The 22,969-nt window shown below is 42.5% G+C and overlaps 1 protein-coding gene across 22 annotated transcripts in view; it reads right to left on the bottom strand.

The window, feature by feature from the left end:
- The window catches only part of lrrfip2 (leucine rich repeat (in FLII) interacting protein 2), a 65,490-nt gene extending 46,452 nt beyond the window's left edge, over positions 1-19,038 (bottom strand). For 17 of the 22 annotated variants that reach the window (XM_024424360.1, XM_042323460.1, XM_024424367.1 and 14 more), the window contains exons 1-2: positions 18,405-18,880; positions 16,665-16,823 (exon numbers count right to left, since the gene is read on the bottom strand). In XM_024424360.1, coding sequence (XP_024280128.1) covers positions 16,665-16,748 — 84 coding nt within the window. In that variant the 5' untranslated portion in view covers positions 16,749-16,823; positions 18,405-18,880. The other 5 variants (XM_024424361.2, XM_024424371.2, XM_042323464.1 and 2 more) reach the window with 5 other exon arrangements.
- Between the last annotated feature and the right edge of the window lie 3,931 nt (positions 19,039-22,969).

Raw genomic sequence — 22,969 nt, 5'->3', positions numbered from 1 at the left:
TAAAAAAGTAAGAATAACAATAACGAGGCTAGATACAGCGAGCACCGGTACCGAATCAGTGTGCAGGGGTACAGGTTAGTTGAGGTAAGTATTACATGTAGGTGGGGTGAAGTGACTATGCATAGATAATAAACAGCAAGTAGCAGCAGTGTACAAAAGGCAGAGAGGGGAGGTCAATGTAAATTGTCCAGTGGCGATTTTATTAATTGTTCAGCAGTCTTATGGCTTCGGGGTAGCAGAGAAAACAGTCTATGACTTGGGTGACTGGAGTATTTGGCGATTTTATGGGCTTTCCTCTGACACCGCCTACTATATAGATCCTGGATGGCAGGAAGCTCGGCCCCAGTGATGTACTGGGCTGTACACATTACCCTCTGTAGCGCCTTACGGTCAGATGCCGAGCAGTTGAGCATGCTCGGAGTACACGTCCTGGTAATCCATCTGGCGGCTTTGTGAATGTTAACCTGTTTAAAGGTTTTGTTCACATCGGCTACACATCTGCGTTATCACAGTCATCCAGAACAGCTGGTGCTCTCGTGCATGCTTCAGTGTTGCTTGCGTCGAAGCGAGCATAAAAGGCATTTAGCTCATCTGGTAGGCTCGCGTCATTGGGCAGCTCGCGTCTGGGTTCCCATTTGTAGGCTGTAGTTTTCAAGCCTTGCCACATCAGACGAGCGTCAGAGCCGGTATAGTAGGATTCAATCTTAATTCCGTATTGACGCTTTGCTTGTTTGATGGTTCGTCTGAGGGCATAGTGGGATTTCTTATAAGTGTCCGGTTTAGTCTCCCGCTTCTTGAAAGCAGAAGCTCTAGCCTTAGGCTCGATTCAGATGTTGCCTGTAATCCATGGCTTCTGGTTGGGATGTATACAGTCACTGTGGGGACGACGTCATCAATGCACTTATTGATGAAGCCGATAACTGAGGTGGTGTACTCTTCAATGCCATTGGATGAATCCCGGAACATATTCCAGTCTGTGCTAGCAAAGCAGTCCTGTAATGTAGCATCCGCGCCATCTGACCACTTTCGTATTGAGCGATGCACTGGTACTTCCTGCTTTAGTTTTTGCTTGTAAAGCAGGAATCAGGAGGATAGAATTAAGGTCAGATTTGCCAAATGGAGGGCGAGGGGAGAGCTTTGTATGCATCTCTGTGTGTGGAGTAAAAGTGGTCTAGGATTTTTTTCTCTGGTTAAACATGTGACATGCTGGTAAAAATTGTTAAACTGATTGAAGTTTGCCTGCATTAAAGTCCCTGGCCACTAGGAACACCACTTTTAGGTGAGCATTTTCTTCTTTGCTTATGGCCTTATAGAGTTGGTTGAGAGCGGTCTTAGTGCCAGCTTCGTTCTGTGGTGGTAAATAGACGGCTACGAATAATATAGATAAGAACTCTTGGTAGATAAGCTGTAGACCACACTATCATAAGGTACTCTACCTCAGGACTTCTTTAATATTAAATATCGCGCACCAGCTGTTATTGACAAATAGACATCTCCATTCCTTGTCTTACCAGAGGTAGCGTCTCTGTTCTGCAGGTGCATGGAAAATCCCGCTAGCTCTATATTGTCCGTATCGTCGTTCAGCCACGTCTTGGTGAAACATAAGATGTTACAGTTTTTAATGTCCCGTTGGTAGGATCATCTTAATTGTAGGCCATCAATTTTATTTTCCAATGATAGCACGTTAGCAAGAAGAACGGATGACAGGCGTTTACTTGCTTGCCTACGGATTCTCAGAAGGCTGCCCGATCTGCGGCCCTTTCCCTGCGTCTTTCCTTCACACAAAAGGCGGGGGGTCTGGGCCTGTTCCAGTGAAAGCAGGATATCCTTCTCGTCGGACTCGTTAAAGGAAAACGTTTCTTCCAGTCCGCGGTGAGTAATCGCTGTTCTAATGTCCAGAAGTTATTTTCGGTCATAGACGGTAACAGCAACATTTCGTACACAATAAGTTACACAAAACGCATGAACAAAATAGCACAACTGGTTGGGAGAATGTAAAACATTAGCCATGTTCGTCGGCGCCATCTTGTCTGTGGTCCTGTATTTTTTTTAAATCAATTTCAGTTGTGCTTCATTTGCCGTTTGCCTGAATATACTGATGTTTTTTACTGCTAGATTGATGCCTTCTTTACTGTGAGTGGATGTGGTATACAAAATGTTATCATAGAGTGTTTGGATTCTGGTTGCTTTCTGGTATTCTTCTGTGCTGTTTTGGGACAATCTGTATGAATTGCTGATGTTGTATAGCTTACTGGGCTGTGAATGTATGGTTGTTTCCATGTCTGTTCTTTTGAGGAACAAGGTAATTTTGCTGTGATCAGAGGTGTTAGTGGCTTGACGGTGAATGAGCTGAGATAAATGGTCAATGTCTGTAATCATATAGTCTACTATGCTGTGGCTCTCAACCCCCCCTCTCTTGACCTGCATTGCTTGCTGTTTGAAACCCAGCTTTAGGCTGGGTTTCTGTATAGCACATCTGTTGATGTAAAAAGGGCCTTATAAATTTGATTCATTCATTCATTCATTCAGGGCCAGTTCACCACCTGAGCAAGTGGAAAAGTATAACACATTAGGTTGATGATCTCTAACTCTAAATATAATACCCACTGCTAGTAGCCATGTATTAAATCTAACAGTAAATGTAAAGTCCTAAAAAACTACATATGCACTCGCAATGGCCGATGTGCATTTCGCAAGCTCCATATCTCAAAAGCCATATCAGATATCTCGGTTATAAAACAGTGAGCTACTAGCTCAATATTGAGAGATGCAATAAAAGCTGAAATGCTCCCCTCTTCAACAGGGAAAACAGTAGTCTCTAAAGTCCCCCCCCCATAATTGCATTTTTAAATGTTAAAACAAACAAAGCATTTTTCGGGGCGCATGTAAGGGGAGACAGATAGTGGTTCGCCCATCACAGCGGGGGGCCAAAGCAAAATAGGCATGGTCGCAAAATGTGACTCGATAATTTGTTGCAGTCTGGAGCCCTGTATACACAGTACACTGAACAAAAATATAAACTCAACATGCAACAATATAAGATTTGACTGAGATTCAGTTCATATAAGGCTCTCGGTCAATTGAAATAAACTCATTAGGCCCTAATCTATGGATTTCACATGACTGGGAATACAGATATGCATCTGTTGGTCACTGATACCTTAATAAAAAAAGGTATGAGCGTGGATCAGAAAACCAGTCAGTGTCTGGTGTGACCACCATTTGCCTCATGCAGCGCAAAACTTCTCCTCCGCACGGAGTTGATCAGGCTGTTGATTGTGGCCTATGGAATGTTGTCCCACTCCTCAATGGCTGTGTGAACTTGCTGAATGTTGGTGGGAACTGAAACACGCAGTTGAACATGTCGATCCAGAGCATCTCAAAAATGGGTGACATGTCTGGGGAGTATGCAGACCATAGAATAATCCCACCGCCACCATGGGGCACTCTATTCACAACATTGACATCAGCAAACTGCTCAACCACACAATCCCTTAAACGTGGTCTGCGGTTGTGAGGCCGGTTGAACGTACTGCCAAATTCTCTAAAATGACATATGGTAGAGAAATTAACATTCAACCCTCTGGCAACAGCTCTGGTGGACATTCTGCAGTCAGCATGCCAATTACATACTCCCTCCAAAACTTGAGACATCTGTGGCATTGTGTCGTGTGACAAAACTGCACATTTTAGAGGGACCTTTTATTGTCCCCAGCACAAGCTGCACCTATGTAATGATCATGCTGTTTAAACAGCTTCTTGATATACCACACCGTTTAGGTGGATGGATTATCTTGGCAAATGAGAAATGCTCACTAACAGGGATGTAAACACATGTGCGCACAACATTTGTAGAGAAATAAGCTTTTTGTACATTTGGAACATTTCTGGAATATTTTATTTCAGTTCATGAAACACAGGAACACCAATCCCCCTCAATGAGCTCATTTATGATAAGGCAATGCCATGTTAGGATAGGATCACGCTAAAAGCGGTGGTTGGCATTACAACGCGCCCTTGCACGTTAGGCTACACAACAGCATACAATCTGCACCTCACTCTGCTGCAGGCTATAGAAGTGTGTACTGGGTCTCCATTGTGTTGCAGATTACAACTCCAAACAAATCAACAGAACAAAATTGTGGAGACCAAATATAAATTATCCCGAGAGACCTGTGACAGAGAGCTACTGTACCACATGCAGTGGATGACCAGTTTCCACATGAGTCACAGCTCTATAATACTGTCCTTAGTAGAGTGCTTGGGATGCCTCATCCCCAACAACATGTGCTAACCATCAGTTTAGAGAGGCTAATTTAAGGACCACAAAAAGGGGAAAACAACAGTGGTGGACAAACACAGTGACAAAGAAGAATTTGGGAGGATTTGGGAGGCCTTAAGGCATTTAAACAAAGTTAGATGTGGTGTTGGTTCACCAGTCGCTAAATATGCAATCATTCAATGGCAGTCAAGATTTTTTCAATCAACATGCATGCAGGAAGGCAGATGCATATAACTCTACAAGCACAGCAATGGATTTGAAAGATGACATAGGTAGTCTACTCTGGAGGGGTGAAGGCATATCCCAATTTCACTTCATTTACCCCAGAGGTAGAGGGGGAACGGGGTTAATTTTGCAAAGCGCCTCAGCAGCAGTGGCTAATTTAAGTAGACCATGCTCCCGCCACCCCCCAAGGAGGCCCATAATATGTGTGTGAGTGAGTGTGAGACACACACCAGCTTCTCCTGACTGACTACTCTGCTATGACAACACCACCACCATCTACAAACACCATATCAGAAAAACACTTATCTTCAACAAAAATATGCTGCATCAATGGTATGGTGTAGGCTACAGAGTATCTCCTTGCAAACAGTCAACATTCCAGCCAGTGCTTATCTGTGGTGCCAGAATGGGCCACCAGTAGGTCTATTCCTGTTGAGTGGGGAAAAAATAGCATTGGGGGAAAAAAAACATGCCTTTGTTGTGCAAACATGCATGCCATGTGGGACGTTTTCCTTAATCAAATGTCTCTTCTGCCTCTCTTATGTTACAGCCGAGCGGTTCACCCACAGTGCATCTGTCAGAAGTCTTCAGCCATCTCTGGAGATTTCCACTCTCGATTAGGGTCGGTGAACTCACCCTTTGGTCATAAGCCTCTCGATATTTTCTATTGACTAATCATGCGGATGGTCTGTCTTTCTCTAAACAGCTGCTGTCTATGACAGCTTTGCGAGCAGAGTGGCACAACCATCACATTGAGGTTTATGTGACTATGAGCACCGCAAGCCAACTAAAATTGTTTCAATGCTTTGGCTTAAACTGTCAGATTCTAATTGGACCTTCCTCTAAGAAAACAAAATGGTGGGATTCAAAGTAAAAATTAGGGCGTATTTTTGCACTGTTAAAATGGATTAGTGAGGCTAATAGACTAGTGTGTGTGTACCGTTTTCCACAAGCACATGGAGTTGCCAGCCAAATAGGAAAAGTAGCCAGACAGGCTCCCCTCGGGTTAAGACATTTTTGAAGAACAAATTCTATTTTGGTGGCCTCTGGTATATTCTAATGCCTTGATTCCAATTAAGTTCTTGGTCCATACGTGTTAATAAAAGAGCTAGCACGACATCAGTTAATTTACTGAAATAATTAACAAGTGTTTGCAACACTTTGTGAATAGCAGTATGTAATTTATTCCCCCCAAAATACTTGTTTAGCAACTGACCCACAGATGTCTTATTAATAACCCTATTCACTCATTGGAATTGTCCTATATAGGCCTAAATTGAATTGTTTTACAGAAGAAATACAAAAAGCATATTCTTAATAAGCATTGTAGCAATTGAAAGGGAACAGTTCGGAGATGTTTTTTTTTTTTTTTTTTTTACACCAAAGTTGAGTACACAACAGTTCACCTGACAAGACAATCCAGACAGTGTTGATTGTATGTGCATTTTACATTTACTGTACTTTTCACCGCATTTGTTAACAAAACCTGAAAATTCTCCAGATACATTCAGTAACAAGAATATTCCTGTAAAATGTGGTGTAGGCAAGACAAAAAAAATGACAAGGTTTGAGCGAGGCGCCAAATTTCTTTTTTAGCTCTCCTAGCTGTGCCATTGAGGAACTAAAGCAACCACACGTGTAGTTTTTGTTTGGAACAACTCTGCATCCCCACCGTCACACAATTACTGTTTATGTTTATGCAATCCAAAAATCCCCGTTATAAACCGAAATCTGAGTCAGGTGGGCATAATTTGAAACCTTGTTCAATTGCCAATGTGACTCAAAGTTTAACACCTGTAACTGCCATTTCTTACAATCTAGAGCAAATAATACACATAGTACCGTTCAAAAGTTTGGGGTCACTTAGAAATGTCCTTGTTTTTGGAAAAAAAAGCACATTTGTCTATTAAAATAACAAATTGAAATACAGTGTAGACATTGTTAATGTTGTAAATGACTATTGTAGCTGATTTTTTTTTAATGGAATAGCTACATAGGCGTACAGAGGCCCATTATCAGCAACCATCACTCGTGTTCCAATGGCACGTTGTGTTAGCTAATCCAAGTTTATCATTTTAAAAAGGCCAATGATCAATGAAATTATGTTAGCATAATCAGCTGAAAACTGTGTTCTGATTAAAGAAGCAATAAAACTGTCCTTCTTTAGGCTAGTTGAGTTTCTGGAGCATCAGCATTTGTGAGTTTGATAACAGGCTCAAAATGGTCATAAACAAAGCACTTTCTTCTGAAACTCATCAGTCTATTCTTGTTCTGAGAAATGAAGGCTATTCCATGCAAGAAATTGCCAAATAACTGAAGATCTCATACAAGGCTGTGTACTACTCCCTTCAAAGCTTCATTAAATAGTACCCGCAAAACACCAGTCTCAACGTCAACAGTGAAGAGGCGACTCTGGCATGCTGGCCATCTAGGCAGAGTTGCAAAGAAAAAGCCATATCTCAGACTGGACAATAAAAAGAGAAGATTAAGATAGGCAAAAGAACACAGACACTGGACAGAGGAACTATGCCTAGAAGGCCAGCATCCCCAGAGTCGCCTCTTCTCTGTTGACGTCGAGACTGGTGTTTTGCGGGTACTATTTAATGAAGCTGCCATTTGAGGACTTGTGAGGCATCTGTCTCTCAAACTGGACACTCCAATGTACTTGTCCTCTTGCTCAGTTGTGCACCGGAGCCTCCCACTCTTTCTTTTCTGGTTAGAGCTGATAAATGGGCCTCTGTAGATATTCCATTAAAAAAAATCAGCCGTTTCCAGCTACAATAGTCATTTACAACATTAACAATGTCTACACTGTATTTCTGATCAATTTGATTTTGATTTATTTTAATAGACAAATGTGCTTTTCTTTCAAAAACAAGGACATTTCTAAGTGACCCCAAACTTTTGAACAGTACTGTGGCTTCCGGGTTAAGTGGGCATTGTGTCAAGAAGCAGTGTGGCTTGGTTGGATTGTGTGCACGGCTCTCGACCTTCGCCTCTCCTGAGTCCGTATGGGAGTTGCAGCGATGAGACAAGACTAACTACCAATTGGATACCATGAAATTGGGGAGAAAAAAAGGGGTAAATTTTTTTTTTTTAAAGAGTTGATCAGGCTGTTGATTATGGCTTGTGGAATGTTGTCCCACTCCTCTTCAATGGCTGTGCGAAGTTGCTGGATTTTGGCAGGAACTGGAACACACTGTTGTACACGGTGATCCAGAACATCCCAGACATCAAACATCCCAAACATCAATGGGTTTACATGTCTGGTGAGTATGCAGGCTATTTAACAGCACATTTTATATGAAATAACCTAACCGACAAAATTGGTTGTCACTCAACTAATAAAGCCTATTAATGTGCAAGCCATTTTACAAACTTTTGAAGCTGGCTACGGATATTGCCTGGGGTTATTTGGTATGCAAAATGACTTGTAGATCTATGACTGTCAACATAATTACATGCTTAGTTCGACACTGAAGGAGAGGATGCAGTTGTCACAAAATATTAGGAATTTTTGGGAAGGTAGAAAAAGTCATTTGATCGGTTTGCGGACCCACTCACCGATGCACTCATATCTTAAACATTTGAACCTGGGCCCGATGCATACCGTGAAACGCTACATCCATACTGTACATGAAACAGTGACCATAAACATTAACACTGTAAATTACATGAGTTTTATGATATGGAAATGTGAAGTGTTTGTGAATTTGGAGTTCACCTGCGGTAAATTCAAATGATTGGACATGATTTGGTAAGGCACACACACCCGTCTATATAATGGTCCCACAGTTGACAGTGAATGTCTGGAGATCTGGAGAAGGGTACCAAACAAAATTATACAGCATTAAAGATCCGAGAACACAGTGGCCTCCATCATGGAAGAAGTTTGGAACCACCAAGACTCTCCCTAGAGCTGGCCGCTCAGCCAAACTGAGCAATCAGGGGAGAAGAGCCTTGGTCAGGGTGGTGACCAAGAACCCGATGAGCTCCAGTGTTACTCTGTGGAGATGGGAGAACCTTCCAGAAGGACAACCATCTCTGCAAAACTCCACCAATCAGGCCTTTATGGTAGAGTGGGCAGACGAAAGCCATTCCTAGATTCTCTGGTCTGATGAAACCAAGATGAAACTCTTTGGCCTGAATGCCAAGCGTCACGTCTGGAAGAAACCTGGCACCATCCCTTTGGTAAAAGCATGGTGGTGGCAGGATCATGTTGTGGGGATGTTTTTCAGCAACAAGGACTGGGAGACTAGTCAGGATCGAGGCAAAGACGAATGGAGCAAAGTAGAGAGATTCTTGATGAAAAGCTGCTCCATAGCACTTTGGGACAAGTCTATGAATATCGTTGAGATGCCCAGCCAGAGCCTGGACTTGAACCCAATCGAACATTTCTACAGAGACCTGAAAATAGCTGTGCAACGACGCTCCCCATCCAACCTGACAAAGATTAAGAGGACCTGCTGAGAGGAATGGGAGAAACATCCCAAATACAGGTGTGCCAAGCTTGTAGCGTCATACCCAAGAAGAATCGATACCAATCACTGCCAAAGGTGCTTCAACAAAGTACTGAGTAAAGGGTCTGAATACTTATGTAAATGTGATTTCGTTTTTTTATTTTTAATACATTTGCAAAAAATTCTAAAAACATGTTTCTGCTTTGTCATTATGGGGTATTGTGTGTAGATTGTTAAGAAAATAAAAAAAACTATTGAATCAATTTTAGAATAAGGTTGTAATGTAACAAAATGTGAAAAAAGGAGTCTGAATACTTTCCGAATGCACTGTATTTAAACCCTTATTTTTGGCACAGGTCTCCATATATACTTCCATTCATTTTTTTCAACTGGTACCGGGGATCTTCAGACGAGTCGTGAGGCCTGTGGGCTACAGAAACAACTGACATGTACGTGTTCGTGAGAGTCTCACCTTTCCACAGTGGGGTCATATTAATGTGTAACCCAAACTGTGTGGACGCCACAGACAGAAGTTGGCAGACTGGCTGTACTGACTTTAGACAAGTCAAGACCCAAACACACACCAGGGTTTGTGTTAGGAAAATGTGACGTAGGATATTTGACCGGCAACATTTTAAATTTACCAGGCATTTGACAAATTTGTCAGGCCCATATGCATTGGGTACGTAACTGCCTCCAGCTCATTGCAAAGTGGTGTGTGACGTGCTGATGAAGCCTGCCTTCTGTTGCCATTTAATGCCACGTTCAAAACAAACCTGGGAACTCTGAAATCTCCAGTAGATCGCTAGAAAATGCATATTGTTCATTCTCGCGGGAGGGGGCTTGGCTGACTTTCTGTCTAGCAAATTGAAAAGTAGCCTGGTTAATTTAGGTGGAAAAAGTAACGGGCTTAAAAGAAGTCTAATCGGCTGTTTAGCCGACAGCCGGCTCGAGTGGAAAACACTGTGTGTGTGTCTGAGAAAAGAGGGAGAGGAGATGGCTGGCTCCTCTGCGCTGCACCTGTCGAGCTGTCTGACAGTATGACCTGAGCTCTGTGTCGCTCTGTCCTATCTATAGCCATGCCCATCCGGCCTGGCCCCAGCATTCCCTCCCCCTGCACCCACATTATGGGACTGGAGAGGAGTAATCTGAGCAGCAGCCGCACAAATGCACAATCATACACACCTCCAAAACCCTAAGCGTCAAGGGGTAGATCAGATGCTCTGCTCACACTAGACTACATCATCTAGGGCTCCATGAAGTTGGCACACCCTGGATGTTATGTCAAAGTTGACGTTGTTTATCTTCAGTACTATAGTGTTTATAGTTGCCATGGAAACAAACAGGCTAATCGTTCAAAACCCTCCCCTTATCAGACCAGACGGAATGTTAGGCGGACCCCTTCAACACACGTTGCTAAATTATATGCTGCCAGGTGTGATAACACCCAATCATAAAATAGCCCAAGCATAGGTAGATAAATTGTTTGACAGCCAACAAGTTTCAATCAGGCGTTTTGCACAACAGAAAACTTGTTCTACCTTTCTAATTTAAAAAAAGAGGATGTGAAATTTGAAATAGGTATTTGCAGATAGTTGCAAAAATAGGTCTGCTTACCATTATCATGAACTACATACAGGGTTCGACATTCAGGTACATTTTCCAGTGGCACACCGGGCCAGTTCCAATAAAAGCTACTGGCCTGAATGAAAAACAAACACTCTCCGGGGTAAGACAGCAAAGCGAAAGATGCATGGGTAATTTCTGTCGTTCTGCCCCTGAACAAGGCAGTTAACCCACCGTTCCTAGGCCGTCATTGAAAATAAGTATGTGTTCTTAACTGACTTGCCTAGTTAAATAAGTGTGATATATATATATATATATATTAATCGGCATCCAAAAATACTGATTGTTATGAAAACTTGAAATCAGCCCTAATTAAATCGGCCATTCCAATAAATCGGTCGACCTCTACTTGGGACATCCGTAAACCCTACCCATAACCATTTTAAATGTACAACTTCAATGGGTTAGGGACCTCTCAAAAACCCCAGATCGCAAGGACCATGCGCATGTGAAACTGTTTTTTTAAAATCAGTTATTTAATCAACACTGAACAAAAATATAAACCACATTTAACGTATTGGTCCGATGTTTTATGAGCTCAAATAAAATATCCCAGAAATATTCCATAAGCAAAAAAAATGGTTCCCTCTCAAATTATGTGCACCTATTTGTTTACATCCCTGTTAGTGAGCATTTATCCTTTGCCAAGATAATCCATCCACCGGACAGGAGAAGCATTTCAAGAAGCTGATTAAACAGCATCAATGGCACCAGAGGAAAAGGTTGCCGTTATACGGTCCCTTAACCAATAGTGCTATTGTGTGTTTTTCCCGAGTTATTTGCATCTTATTTTGTACATAATGTCTCTGCCACCGTCTCTTATGACCTAAAAGAGCTTCTAGATATAAGGAAAGAGATTACTCACCCAGTACTGGAAGATTTTTTTCTTTAATGAATCGGACGCAAAGGATTTACTCCAGACAAGGCCCTCATGACCGTCATTCGCAGGAGAAAGAGACTGAGATATCGGGGACGGAGGTCTGGGTGCCTTGTAAGGATCTGACAGCGAGTGGGAAATCTGCGTTTACCGTCGGTCCTATTAGTCAACGTACAATGATTGGATAATAGACAAACTACGAGCATATATATCCTACCAACGGGACATTAAAAACTGTAATATCTTATTTTTCACCGAGTTGTGGCTGAAAGACGACATGAATAACATACAGTTAGAGGGTTTTACGCTTTTCGGCAGGATAGAACAGCCACCTCTGGTAAGACAAGGGGTGACAGTCTATGTATATTTGCAAACAACAGCTGGTGCACGAAAGCTAAGGAAGTCTTGAGGTTTTGCTCGCCTGAAGTAGAGTATCTCATAATAAGTTGTAGACCACACTAATTACCAAGAGTTTCCATCTATACTCTTCGTAGCTGTCTATTTACCATCACAAACCGATGCTGGCACTAAGACCACACTAAATGAGCTGTATACAGCCATAAGCAAAAAGGTTAGCGCTAATCCAGAGGCAATGCTCCTAGTGGCTGGGGACTTTAATGCAGGGAAACTTAAAATCAGTTTTACCAGGATGTTAAATGTGCAACCAGAGGAAAAAAATAAAAATACTCTAGACCACCTTTACTCCACACAGACACACATTCCAAGCGCTCCCTCCATTTGGCAAATCTAACCATAATTCTATCCTCCTGATTCCTGCTTACAAGCAAAAACTAAAGCAGAAAGCACCAGTGTCAATAAAATAAGTGGTCAGATGAAGCAGATACAAAGCTGCAGGATCGTTTTGCTAGCACAGACTGGAATATGTTCCGTGATTCTTCCAATGGCATTAAGGAGTACACCACATCAGTCACTGGCTTCAATAAGTGCATCGATGATGTCGTCCCCACAGTTACAGTACGTACATACTCCAACCAAAAGCCATGGATTACAGGCAACATCCGCACTGAGCTAAAAGGGTAGAGCTGCTGCTTTCAAGGAGCTGGAAGCTTATAAGAAATCAAGCTATACCTCCGACGAACCATCAAATACGCAAAGCGTCAATACAGGACTAAGATTGAATCGTACTACACTGGCTCCGACGCTTGTTGGATGTGGCAGGGCTTGTAAACTATTACAGACTACAAAAGGAAGCAGAGACACGAGCCTACCAGACGAGCTAAATTACTTCTATGCTCACTTCGAGGCAAGCATCACTGAAACTTGCATGAGAGCATCAACTGTTCCTGACGAATATGTGATCACGCTCTCCGTAGCCGATGCAAGAAAGATCATTAAAACAGGTCAACATTCACAAGGCCAGACGGATTACCAGGACGTATACTCCGAGCATGCGCTGACCAAGTGGCAAGTGTCTTCACTGACATTTTCAACCTGTCCCTGAATGAGGGACAAACACCATAGTACCCTCAAAGCTCATCACTAAGCTAAGGACCCTGGGACTAAACACCTCCCTCTGCAACTGGATTCTGGACTTCCTGACGGGGTGCCTCCAGGTGGTAAGGGTAGGTAACACATCCACCATGCTGATCCTCAACACAGGGGGCCACTCAGGGGTGTGTGCTCAGCCCCCTCCTGTAATCCCTGTTCACTCATGACTGCATGGCCAGGCATGACTCCAACACCATCAATAAGTTTGCCGATGATACAGTGGTAGGCCTGATCACCGACAAGGATGAGACAGCCTATAGGGAGGTGGTCAGAGACCTGGCCGTGTGGTGCCAGGACAACAACCTCTCCCTCAAAAATGATCAAGACAAAGCAGATGATTGTGGACTACAGGAAAAGGAGGACCGAGCACGCCCCCATTCTCATTGACGGGGCTGCAGTGGAGCAGGTTGAGAGCTTCAAGTTCCTTGGAACCCACATCACTAACAAACTAACATGGTCCAGGCACACCAAGAGTCGTGAAGAGGGCACGACAAAGCCTATTCCCCCTCAGGAGACTGAAAAGATTTGGCATGGGTCCTCAGATCCTCAAAAAGTTCCTACAGCTGCACCATCGAGAGCATCCTGACTCGTTACATCACTGCTCGGCCTCCGACCGCAAGGCACTACAGAGGGTTGTGTGTACAGCCTAGTACATCACTGGGGCCAAGCTTCCTGCCATTCAGGACTTCTATACCAGGCGTTGTCAGAGGAAGGCACCAAAAATGGTCAGACTCCGGCTCCCCCCCTCCTTTTACACTGCTGCTACTCTGTTTATTTTCTATGCATAGTCACTTTAACTCTACCTACATGTACATGTTACCTCGAATAACCGGTGACCTCACACATCGACTCTGTACCGGTACCCCCTGTATATAGCCTCGCTATTGTTATTTTACTGCTGCTCTCTAATTATTTGTTACTTTTATTTGTAATTTTTTTACTCACCTATTTTTTTACTTAACACTTATTATTCTTAAAAATGCATTGTTGGTTAAGGGCTTGTAAGTAAGCATTTCACTGTAAACTCTACACCTGTTGTATTCGGCGCACATGTGATAAATAAAATTTGATTACACAGGGTACACCTTGTGCTGGGGACAAGGTAACCGAAATGTGCAGTTTTGTCACAACACAATGCCACAGATGTCTCAAGTTGAGGGCTGCAGGAATGTCCACCAGAGCTGTTGCCAGAGAGTGGCCTTTTATTGTCCTCTGCACATGGTGCCAGGGCGGCAGGGTAGCCTAGTGGTTAGAGCGTTAGACTAGTAACCGGAAGGTTGCAAGTTCAAACCCCCGAGCTGACAAGGTACAAATCTGTCATTCTGCCCCTGAAAAAAACAGTTACCCATTGTTCCTAGGCCGTCATTGAAAATAAGAATTTGTTTTTAACTGACTTGCCTAGTTAAATAAAAGGTCAAATAAAAAATAAATCATCATGCTGGTTAAAACAGCTTCTTGATATGCCACACCTTTCAGGTGGATGGATTATCTTGGCAAAGGAGAAATGCTCACTAACAGGGATTTAGTTAGTGTGCACAACATTTTAGAGAAATAACCTTTCTCCTTTACCAAAATCAAACATTTCTGGGATACTTTATTTCAGCTATTGAAACATGGGACTAACACTTCACATGTCATGTTTATATTTGTGTTTAGTATACATCAAGTCCTCTTAATTCACAGCATTTCCCTCACTCAGTCAACAAAACATTTGCAAAAGTTTCCCAATTAGCAGGTGAGATGGGGGCCACTTGTCACGTGAGGTACCTTAGCCATCGCCCTGTTGCACTCAACTAAATTACTATTGCCCCGTTGCACTCACTTCCGTCATCATGAAGTGCTTTGAGAGACTAGTCAAGGATCATATCACCTCCACCTTACCCGATACCCTAGATTCACTCCAATTTTCTAACTGCCCCAATAGGTCCACTGATGATGCAATCGCCATCACACTGCACTATCCCATCTGGACAAGAAGAATACTTATGTAAGAATGCTGTTCATTGACTACAGCTCAGCATTTAACACCATAGTACCCTGCAAACTCGTCATTGAGCTGGAGACCCTGGGTCTTGACCCCGCCCTGTGCAAGCCTGTTCTACTCAGTGTGACACTGTGCCATTCTCTTCAGTAGTCCTCTGCATGGCTTACAGCTATCATTGCCCAGGATAGCACTGAAACTGTGTAATACGGACTATGAACTATGACTCACTCAACTCCCACACATTCACTTACAATCAATGGCACAGTAAGTGACTGTCTGATCATCTCTCTAACATTATGATCCTTACGAGGAAAACTTGATAGGCCTACAGTACATGTGGTGAATCCTCCTACTTGGCTGATGGTTTTGCAAGCAAGCTGCTGATATTTTAAGTGACTGACAGCCCAGCAATGTAAGTGGCCTCCAATATGGGGTGGTGATAGCGCAGGCTCAAATTCACAGTCCTTCTCAGCAGGACAGTGATCCGTGTCCAGCACAGGCCGACCAGGCAAGCACTCATAGCCTAAGAGAGGATGACTGACCTCATGCAATTACTTTTTTCTGGTGCTTTGTTTGGAGGGGAGTGGTGGTGTGTGACAGGTTGGAGAGAGGTTGGCCTTATGGACCCACTGCACACACTCACTTGGCCTCACTGTTCTGTGCACATCTAGTTCACTCCACGAAGAAACCCTGATTCATTCAGGACAGGACCTGGCTGGGTGGGTCAGATGACTCATGATTCTATATAACAGGCTTGTATGGTTAAAGACGGAAAATGTAACCTTGTTTTCTGTGCCAAAGTATGAGGCACTACCAAGAAGTCCCCAAGTATGAGGCAATTCACAAGAGCTCAGACAACATTCACTTCCAGTCTATGTGAGATCCTGTGTTCTGTTCATCTGTACGTTAAGGCAGTCAATCACATGGACTCAAAAATCTACTCTGCTGATTCTTTAGGCTTTTCCCACACTGTGGCATAGTTTCATCTAGCCACATAATTATGCAAATACAGCACAATCGTTCTGAAAATAGTAATGAACAATAACAATTACACAACAAATGCATGGGCCTACTATGTACGCTGAGAACAGTTGCACAGCCTCTACGAAAAGGCCAGGAATGACAGCAGGGTAGTTGAGGAACATGGAATAATCCTGGGACAAGTCATTACAGGCCATCCCACCTTCCTTGCCCCTGCCCTCCATTTTCCCTAAATCTCTTCAAATCAATCCTACTACACCATTGCAAACCAGCTGTCTGCACTCGCCAGAGCTGAGACAACTTGAAGGAACCTGAATATCCACATTACAAGCACATCTCAGACTAAGCAGAGCTGTGTGTGAACATGTGTCAGGATATGCTTCAGGGGGCTGTTTGCTGCATTCACCTCAGTTGGTGTTGTTGGGTATGGGTTGAGAAGCCTACATTTAAAGTAATACATCCAAGACGGCTTGCCATGCATCCTTTTATAAATCATCAAATTCAAACTTGTCTTTGACCGCATTTGGGGAAATACATGTCTTCAGTGTCACCACAAACAACATCCAATGTGACTTATGTACTAAATCACTTTTGCACTACACATAGGCCTACAATGTGAGGGAAGCTCAGCTAATAACACCAGTTAAAGATCTTAAACTAAGAAAGAATCACAGAAATTAACTAAAAGCAGGGAGGCTCTGAAATGGATGGTTAACTTACCTCCCGGGCAATGCTACTAAGGGCTTCATCCTCAGCTGAAAACCGGTCCTTGATAGGGGCACGCTTTCTACCTGGTGTCCCCATGGCTTCTGTGCAACTGCAGCTCCACCAACACGTTTAGGGCCAAATTAGAGCAACACAGTGTGGGGGGAAAGAAATCTGAAAAACATGAATGACAGGGCTGTCAGATCCACCTCTATCACCTTACATGAAGACACTAATATTTTACTGAAATTAGATGATCTGATGCCTTGTTTACATTAATAAATCACAATTTCAAGATCAATTGAAGACCACTCCATGATGAAGCGCTGGGAATCTCAGTATTGAACTAAGTCCTTGGACATAGTACAATGTAATGAATAGCATATTATCAAGACGTAGCTGAAACTCAATCAAATAACCCTGAATTGAGAGGGATGTGCAAACTTCCCTGCAAGCACCCGCATGCATGTTGTGTGCACACAGAGGAACACACTCACTCAGTGCATTCCTACAAAATAGTCTGCCATGGCCAGAGTGCATTCCTACAAAATATCCTGCCATGGTCACGGATGTCTGGGTCCTATAAGAGTGTAACACTTGTGGCTGACACTGGCCAGATGCTGACAAACAAGCCATACACACTGACAAACCTGCAAAATATTACAAGTATGAAGTTGTAGAAAGCTCAAGTTGTTCTGTGCGGAATGCAAAGAAAGAGTCAAGATTCTTTCCAAGTTGCCTTGTAAGGTAGCACAAGTTTACATGAGGTCCACAAACTGACACAAGTTATATCCTTGAATCAAACAGCCTGCTCAACTCTCGCCTTGAGGCATGTTTATTGTGTACCCCCCACCATTGTGAAGGCCAATTGATACTTGGCCTAAATACACAATGACAAGTGAAGATGCTAGCCATCTATTTTCTTAGACATTGACTAGCTACAGTTGACATTGTTTTGGGGAAATTATTACATAGCTGAAGTTAGCTGGTTACACGTAGGTAAAAGTTCCAGCTAAGCACAGGGCTTGGAGGCTTTACCCATACAGCTTGATATGGTTGGCTATAAATTAACATTTGATTTTATTGTTAGAGCTGTCAAAGTTACCTTACAAAATATTTAGCTAGTGTGTGTTCTGACAAAAGTTTAACGTTACCAGCGTCACGTAACGTTAATGGTTAGCACAGGCAAGTAAGTTACAAGAAGAAAACGCCCAGATAAGGAATCAGCTAACGTTAGCTAACTAACTCGGCGGTTATAACGTCAGACGGTGGCCATAAACCTCCACGATGACACAATTAGGATTACTAGCTAGCTCAACTTACTAATTATCCATCATTGTGAACTATGTCCCCTTGCATGGGTAACGTTAATATATATATATTTATAACTCATTGTTCTGACTGTGTGGTTAAACTCTCTAGCTAGCTCAATAATTAAAACGCCGAGGGAGCTAACGTTAGTTACCGTTACAGATGGAGACGTTAGCGAGATCATTCCTAACGTTAGCTACAGTAGCTAGTTAACTACCCGGGCGGGGATAACGTTAATTTAGTTATTGTATAGTTAACGCGTTTTCCAAGCTAGAAAGTTAGCTACTTTCCTGGGCTAGCTAGATAGCTAGCTAGCTAGCTAACATAAACACATTGTCATTGGGAAAGTGTTTGCCTTGGTTTGATAGCTACCGCTAGCTTAGTAGCAAGATAACCCCATGCCATGTTCCCTCGACATGAAAAGCTATGACCCTGGGCTCTTACCCTTCCTTGGGACCCAAAACATAAAAATGAGGTTTAATTGAATCCTGAGATGTTCTTTCCGGTGTAATGACCCCAATGCAAAAGAGAAGGCCAATCCCTTTGAGCAGTATAAATTTAGCTGGCTAGCTGGTTAGCCAGCTACTAGCTTGCCAACCCCAATTTCTAATGTGTGACAGAGCAAACTGACACTGCTCTTCACGTCACGCCTTTTCAAAGAGATTCGCCTGGCTCGTAGAAGCTTCTAAACGACGTTGATGTTTCCAGGATTTGCTCTTTCTTCGTCTTGGTTGTTAAAATACTGTACAGTGGTTCCTCCCAAAGATTGACAGTGTTTTTTTCCCTCCAACTGACAGCTGTGAATCAGTGGGAGTGGGGGTTTCTTTTTACGAGATTCCCTATAAACACGCCACTTCGACACAGCTACGACCGGAAGTGAGTTTTTCGTGAGGTTAGGATAATTCAATTAGGAAACGGTCTCCTACCTGCTACGAAAAGTCTCTTCCGGTCGTAGCGGAATCGAAGTGGCGTGTTTTAGGGAGTCGTCTTTTTCCTCCACTCTCTCCCCCCATGTCCTCTTTACCAGAGAGGAAGAGACGAAGCGAGAGGTTTTACTCAGCCCAAAATCTGTCCTAGAAAATAAGCCCACTGAAGTATAACGAAGTGAGGAATTTTGCATGGAGGTCAGAGTGTGGAATTTGGTCAACAAAACATGTAATTGCTAATTTGCTACGTGACTTTAGTTGAAACTCATTTACTGAATTTCTATACAATTTAAAAACTAAATGCTATTTGGAGAACATAAAAAGAAGCAAACATTTGCCCAGCCGTTATCACATTGGATGCTGTGGCTTTTATTCACCTCAGTCGATCTAAGAACACATAGCCTATACAATTAGCTGCTACACATTAACTGAGCACCGGGATTAAAAACTATAATTTAATATGTACAGGGGAACTGTTTGCAGAAAAGGTATTTTAATAACAAAAGGTAAACAAGTATGTTTGCTTTACAGATGTTTTTGTATGTGCAGTTTTAAAGCTAATTGCCTGCAAATCTTAATGGCGACATCCAAACTTTTTTCCAACAGATATTATCAATAAATCCATTCTAATAAGACAACATCCTGCTGAAACAAGGTTCGTATCGCTCTGTTGTTGAATGGACCAAAAGAGAAACAAATCTTCCCTACTGATGGGTCAATGGAAGGTAGGCTCTGAGGGTCAGGTCTTGACACGTTCCTGAATAATAAAGCAACACCTGAGGGAATGGCATATAAAACAATTGCAAAATCTTTAGGTGTTACAGGGACCTTGTAAAGTGATAAGAATTCCTTATAACTGAGTAAACGACCCTCTGCATTTACCAGTTGGCTAACCAATAGGATATTATTTCGGAACCAATATTCTAAAAACAAAGAAGTATTTTTATACAATATATCCCGATTATTCCATATATAATATCTGTGTGGAGAAAACGTATGCTTATCAATGAAGAACCATGACAAGAAAACCTGCTGAAGAACAGCAGAAAGTTTCACTGGAACTTTGTCAATATTATAATTGCAAACCAACATGAAGTTAAGGCCACCAATAGTAGAGAAGACATGATGAGGAATAAAATTCCACATAGAAGTAGGTCTTCTTAGGAATTGTTTTATCCAATTGATCTTAAAAGTATTATTTAAGGTAGTAAAGTCCAGAAAATTCAGCCCACCATTCTCATAATTGTTCATTACAACAGTTTTCCTAATGTAATGGGTACGGTTTCTCCACAGAAAGTTGAAAAGCATCTGGTCTATCTCCTTGCTTATTTTACTGTCAAGATATAAAGATAGAGCGCCATATGTTAGTCTAGAGATAGCCATTGATTTAGATTCGTCTGTTTAAAAAAAAAAAATCCAAATCAAATTTTATTTGTCACATACACGTGGTTAGCAGATGTTAATGCGAGTGTAGCGAAATGCTTGTGCTTCTAGTTCCGACAATGCAGTAATAACCAACAAGTAATCTAACTAACAATTTCAAAACTACTGTCTTATACACAGTGTAAGGGGATAAAGAATATGTACATAAAGATATATGAATGAGTGATGGTATAGGCAAGATACAGTAGATGGTATCGAGTACAGTATATACATATGAGATGAGTATGTAAACAAAGTGGCATAGTTAAAGTGGCTAGTGATACATGTATTACATAAGGATGCAGTAGATGATAGAGTACAGTATATACGTATGCATATGAGATGATTAATGTAGGGTATGTAACATTATATTAGGTAGCATTGTTTAAAGTGGCTAGTGATATACAGTGCCTTGCGAAAGTATTCGGCCCCCTTGAACTTTGCGACCTTTTGCCACATTTCAGGCTTCAAACATAAAGATATAAAACTGTATTTTTTTGTGAAGAATCAACAACAAGTAGGACACAATCATGAAGTGGAACGACATTTATTGGATATTTCAAACTTTTTTAACAAATCAAAAACTGAAAAATTGGGTGTGCAAAATTATTCAGCCCCCTTAAGTTAATACTTTGTAGAGCCACCTTCTGCTGCGATTACAGCTGTAAGTCGCTTGGGGTATGTCTCTATCAGTTTTGCACATCGAGAGACTGACATTTTTTCCCATTCCTCCTTGCAAAACAGCTCGAGCTCAGTGAGGTTGGATGGAGAGCATTTGTGAACAGCAGTTTTCAGTTCTTTCTACAGATTCTCGATTGGATTCAAGTCTGGACTTTGACTTGGCCATTCTAACACCTGGATATGTTTATTTTTGAACCATTCCATTGTAGATTTTGCTTTATGTTTTGGATCATTGTCTTGTTGGAAGACAAATCTCCGTCCCAGTCTCAGGTCTTTTGCAGACTCCATCAGGTTTTCTTCCAGAATGGTCCTGTATTTGGCTCCATCCATCTTCCCATCAATTTTAACCATCTTCCTTGTCCGTGCTGAAGAAAAGCAGGCCCAAACCATGATGCTGCCACCACCATGTTTGACAGTGGGGATGGTGTGTTCAGGGTGATGAGCTGTGTTGCTTTTACGCCAAACATAACGTTTTGCAATTGTTGCCAAAAAGTTCAATTTTGGTTTCATCTGACCAGAGCACCTTCTTCCACATGTTTGGTGTGTCTCCCAGGTGGCTTGTGGCAAACTTTAAATGACACTTTTTATGGATATCTTTAAGAAATGGCTTTCTTCTTGCCACTCTTCCATAAAGGCCAGATTTGTGCAATATATGACTGATTGTTGTCCTATGGACAGAGTCTCCCACCTCAGCTGTAGATCTCTGCAGTTCATCCAGAGTGATCATGGGCCTCTTGGCTGCATCTCTGATCAGTCTTCTCCTTGTATGATCTGAAAGTTTAGAGGGACGGCCAGGTCTTGGTAGATTTGCAGTGGTCTGATACTCCTTCCATTTCAATATTATCGCTTGCACAGTGCTCCTTGGGATGTTTAAAGCTTGGGAAATCTTTTTGTATCCAAAACCGGCTTTAAACTTCTTCTTCATGATGCTCTCTGCGCTTTTAACGGACCTCTGAGACTATCACAGTGCAGGTGCATTTATACGGAGACTTGATTACACACAGGTGGATTGTATTTATCATCATTAGTCATTTAGGTCAACATTGGATCATTCAGAGATCCTCACTGAACTTCTGGAGAGAATTTGCTGCACTGAAAGTAAAGGGGCTGAATAATTTTGCACACCCAATTTTTCAGTTTTTGATTTGTTAAAAAAGTTTGAAATATCCAATAAATGTCGTTCCACTTCATGATTGTGTCCCACTTGTTGTTGATTCTTCACAAAAAAATACAGTTTTATATCTTTATGTTTGAAGCCTGAAATGTGGCAAAAGGTCGCAAAGTTCAAGGGGGCCGAATACTTTCGCAAGGCACTGTATTTTACATCATTTCCCATCAATTCCCATTATTAAAGTGGCTGGAGTTGAGTCAGTGTCAGTGTGTTGGCAGCAGCCACTCAATGTTAGTGGTGGCTGTTTAACAGTCTGATGGCCTTGAGATAGAAGCTGTTTTTCAGTCTCTCGGTCCCAGCTTTGATGCACCTGTACTGACCTCGCCTTCTGGATGATAGCGGGGTGAACAGGCAGTGGCTCGGGTGGTTGTTGTCCTTGATGATCTTTATGGCCTTCCTGTAACATCGGGTGGTGTAGGTGTCCTGGAGGGCAGGTAGTTTGCCCCCGGTGATGCGGGGGCAAAAAAACGACTCCGAAAAAGAGGGAAACGAGGCGGTCTTCTGGTCAGACTCCGGAGACGGGCACACCGTGCACCACTCCCTAGCATTCTTCTTGCCAATGTCCAGTCTCTTGACAACAAGGTTGATGAAATCCGAGCAAGGGTAGCATTCCAGAGGGACATCAGAGACTGTAACGTTCTTTGCTTCACGGAAACATGGCTCACTGGAGAGACGCTATCCGAGGCGGTGCAGCCAACGGGTTTCTCCACGCATCGCGCCGACAGAAACAAACATCTTTCTGGTAAGAAGAGGGGCGGGGGCGTATGCCTTATGGCTAACCTGACATGGTGTGATGAAAGAAACATACA

Source organism: Oncorhynchus tshawytscha, linkage group LG06, assembly GCF_018296145.1.
Source record: "Oncorhynchus tshawytscha isolate Ot180627B linkage group LG06, Otsh_v2.0, whole genome shotgun sequence".
NCBI lineage: Eukaryota > Metazoa > Chordata > Actinopteri > Salmoniformes > Salmonidae > Oncorhynchus > Oncorhynchus tshawytscha.
Note: the sequence above shows the minus strand (reverse complement) of the source record. Positions and strands in the feature narration are given on the sequence as shown.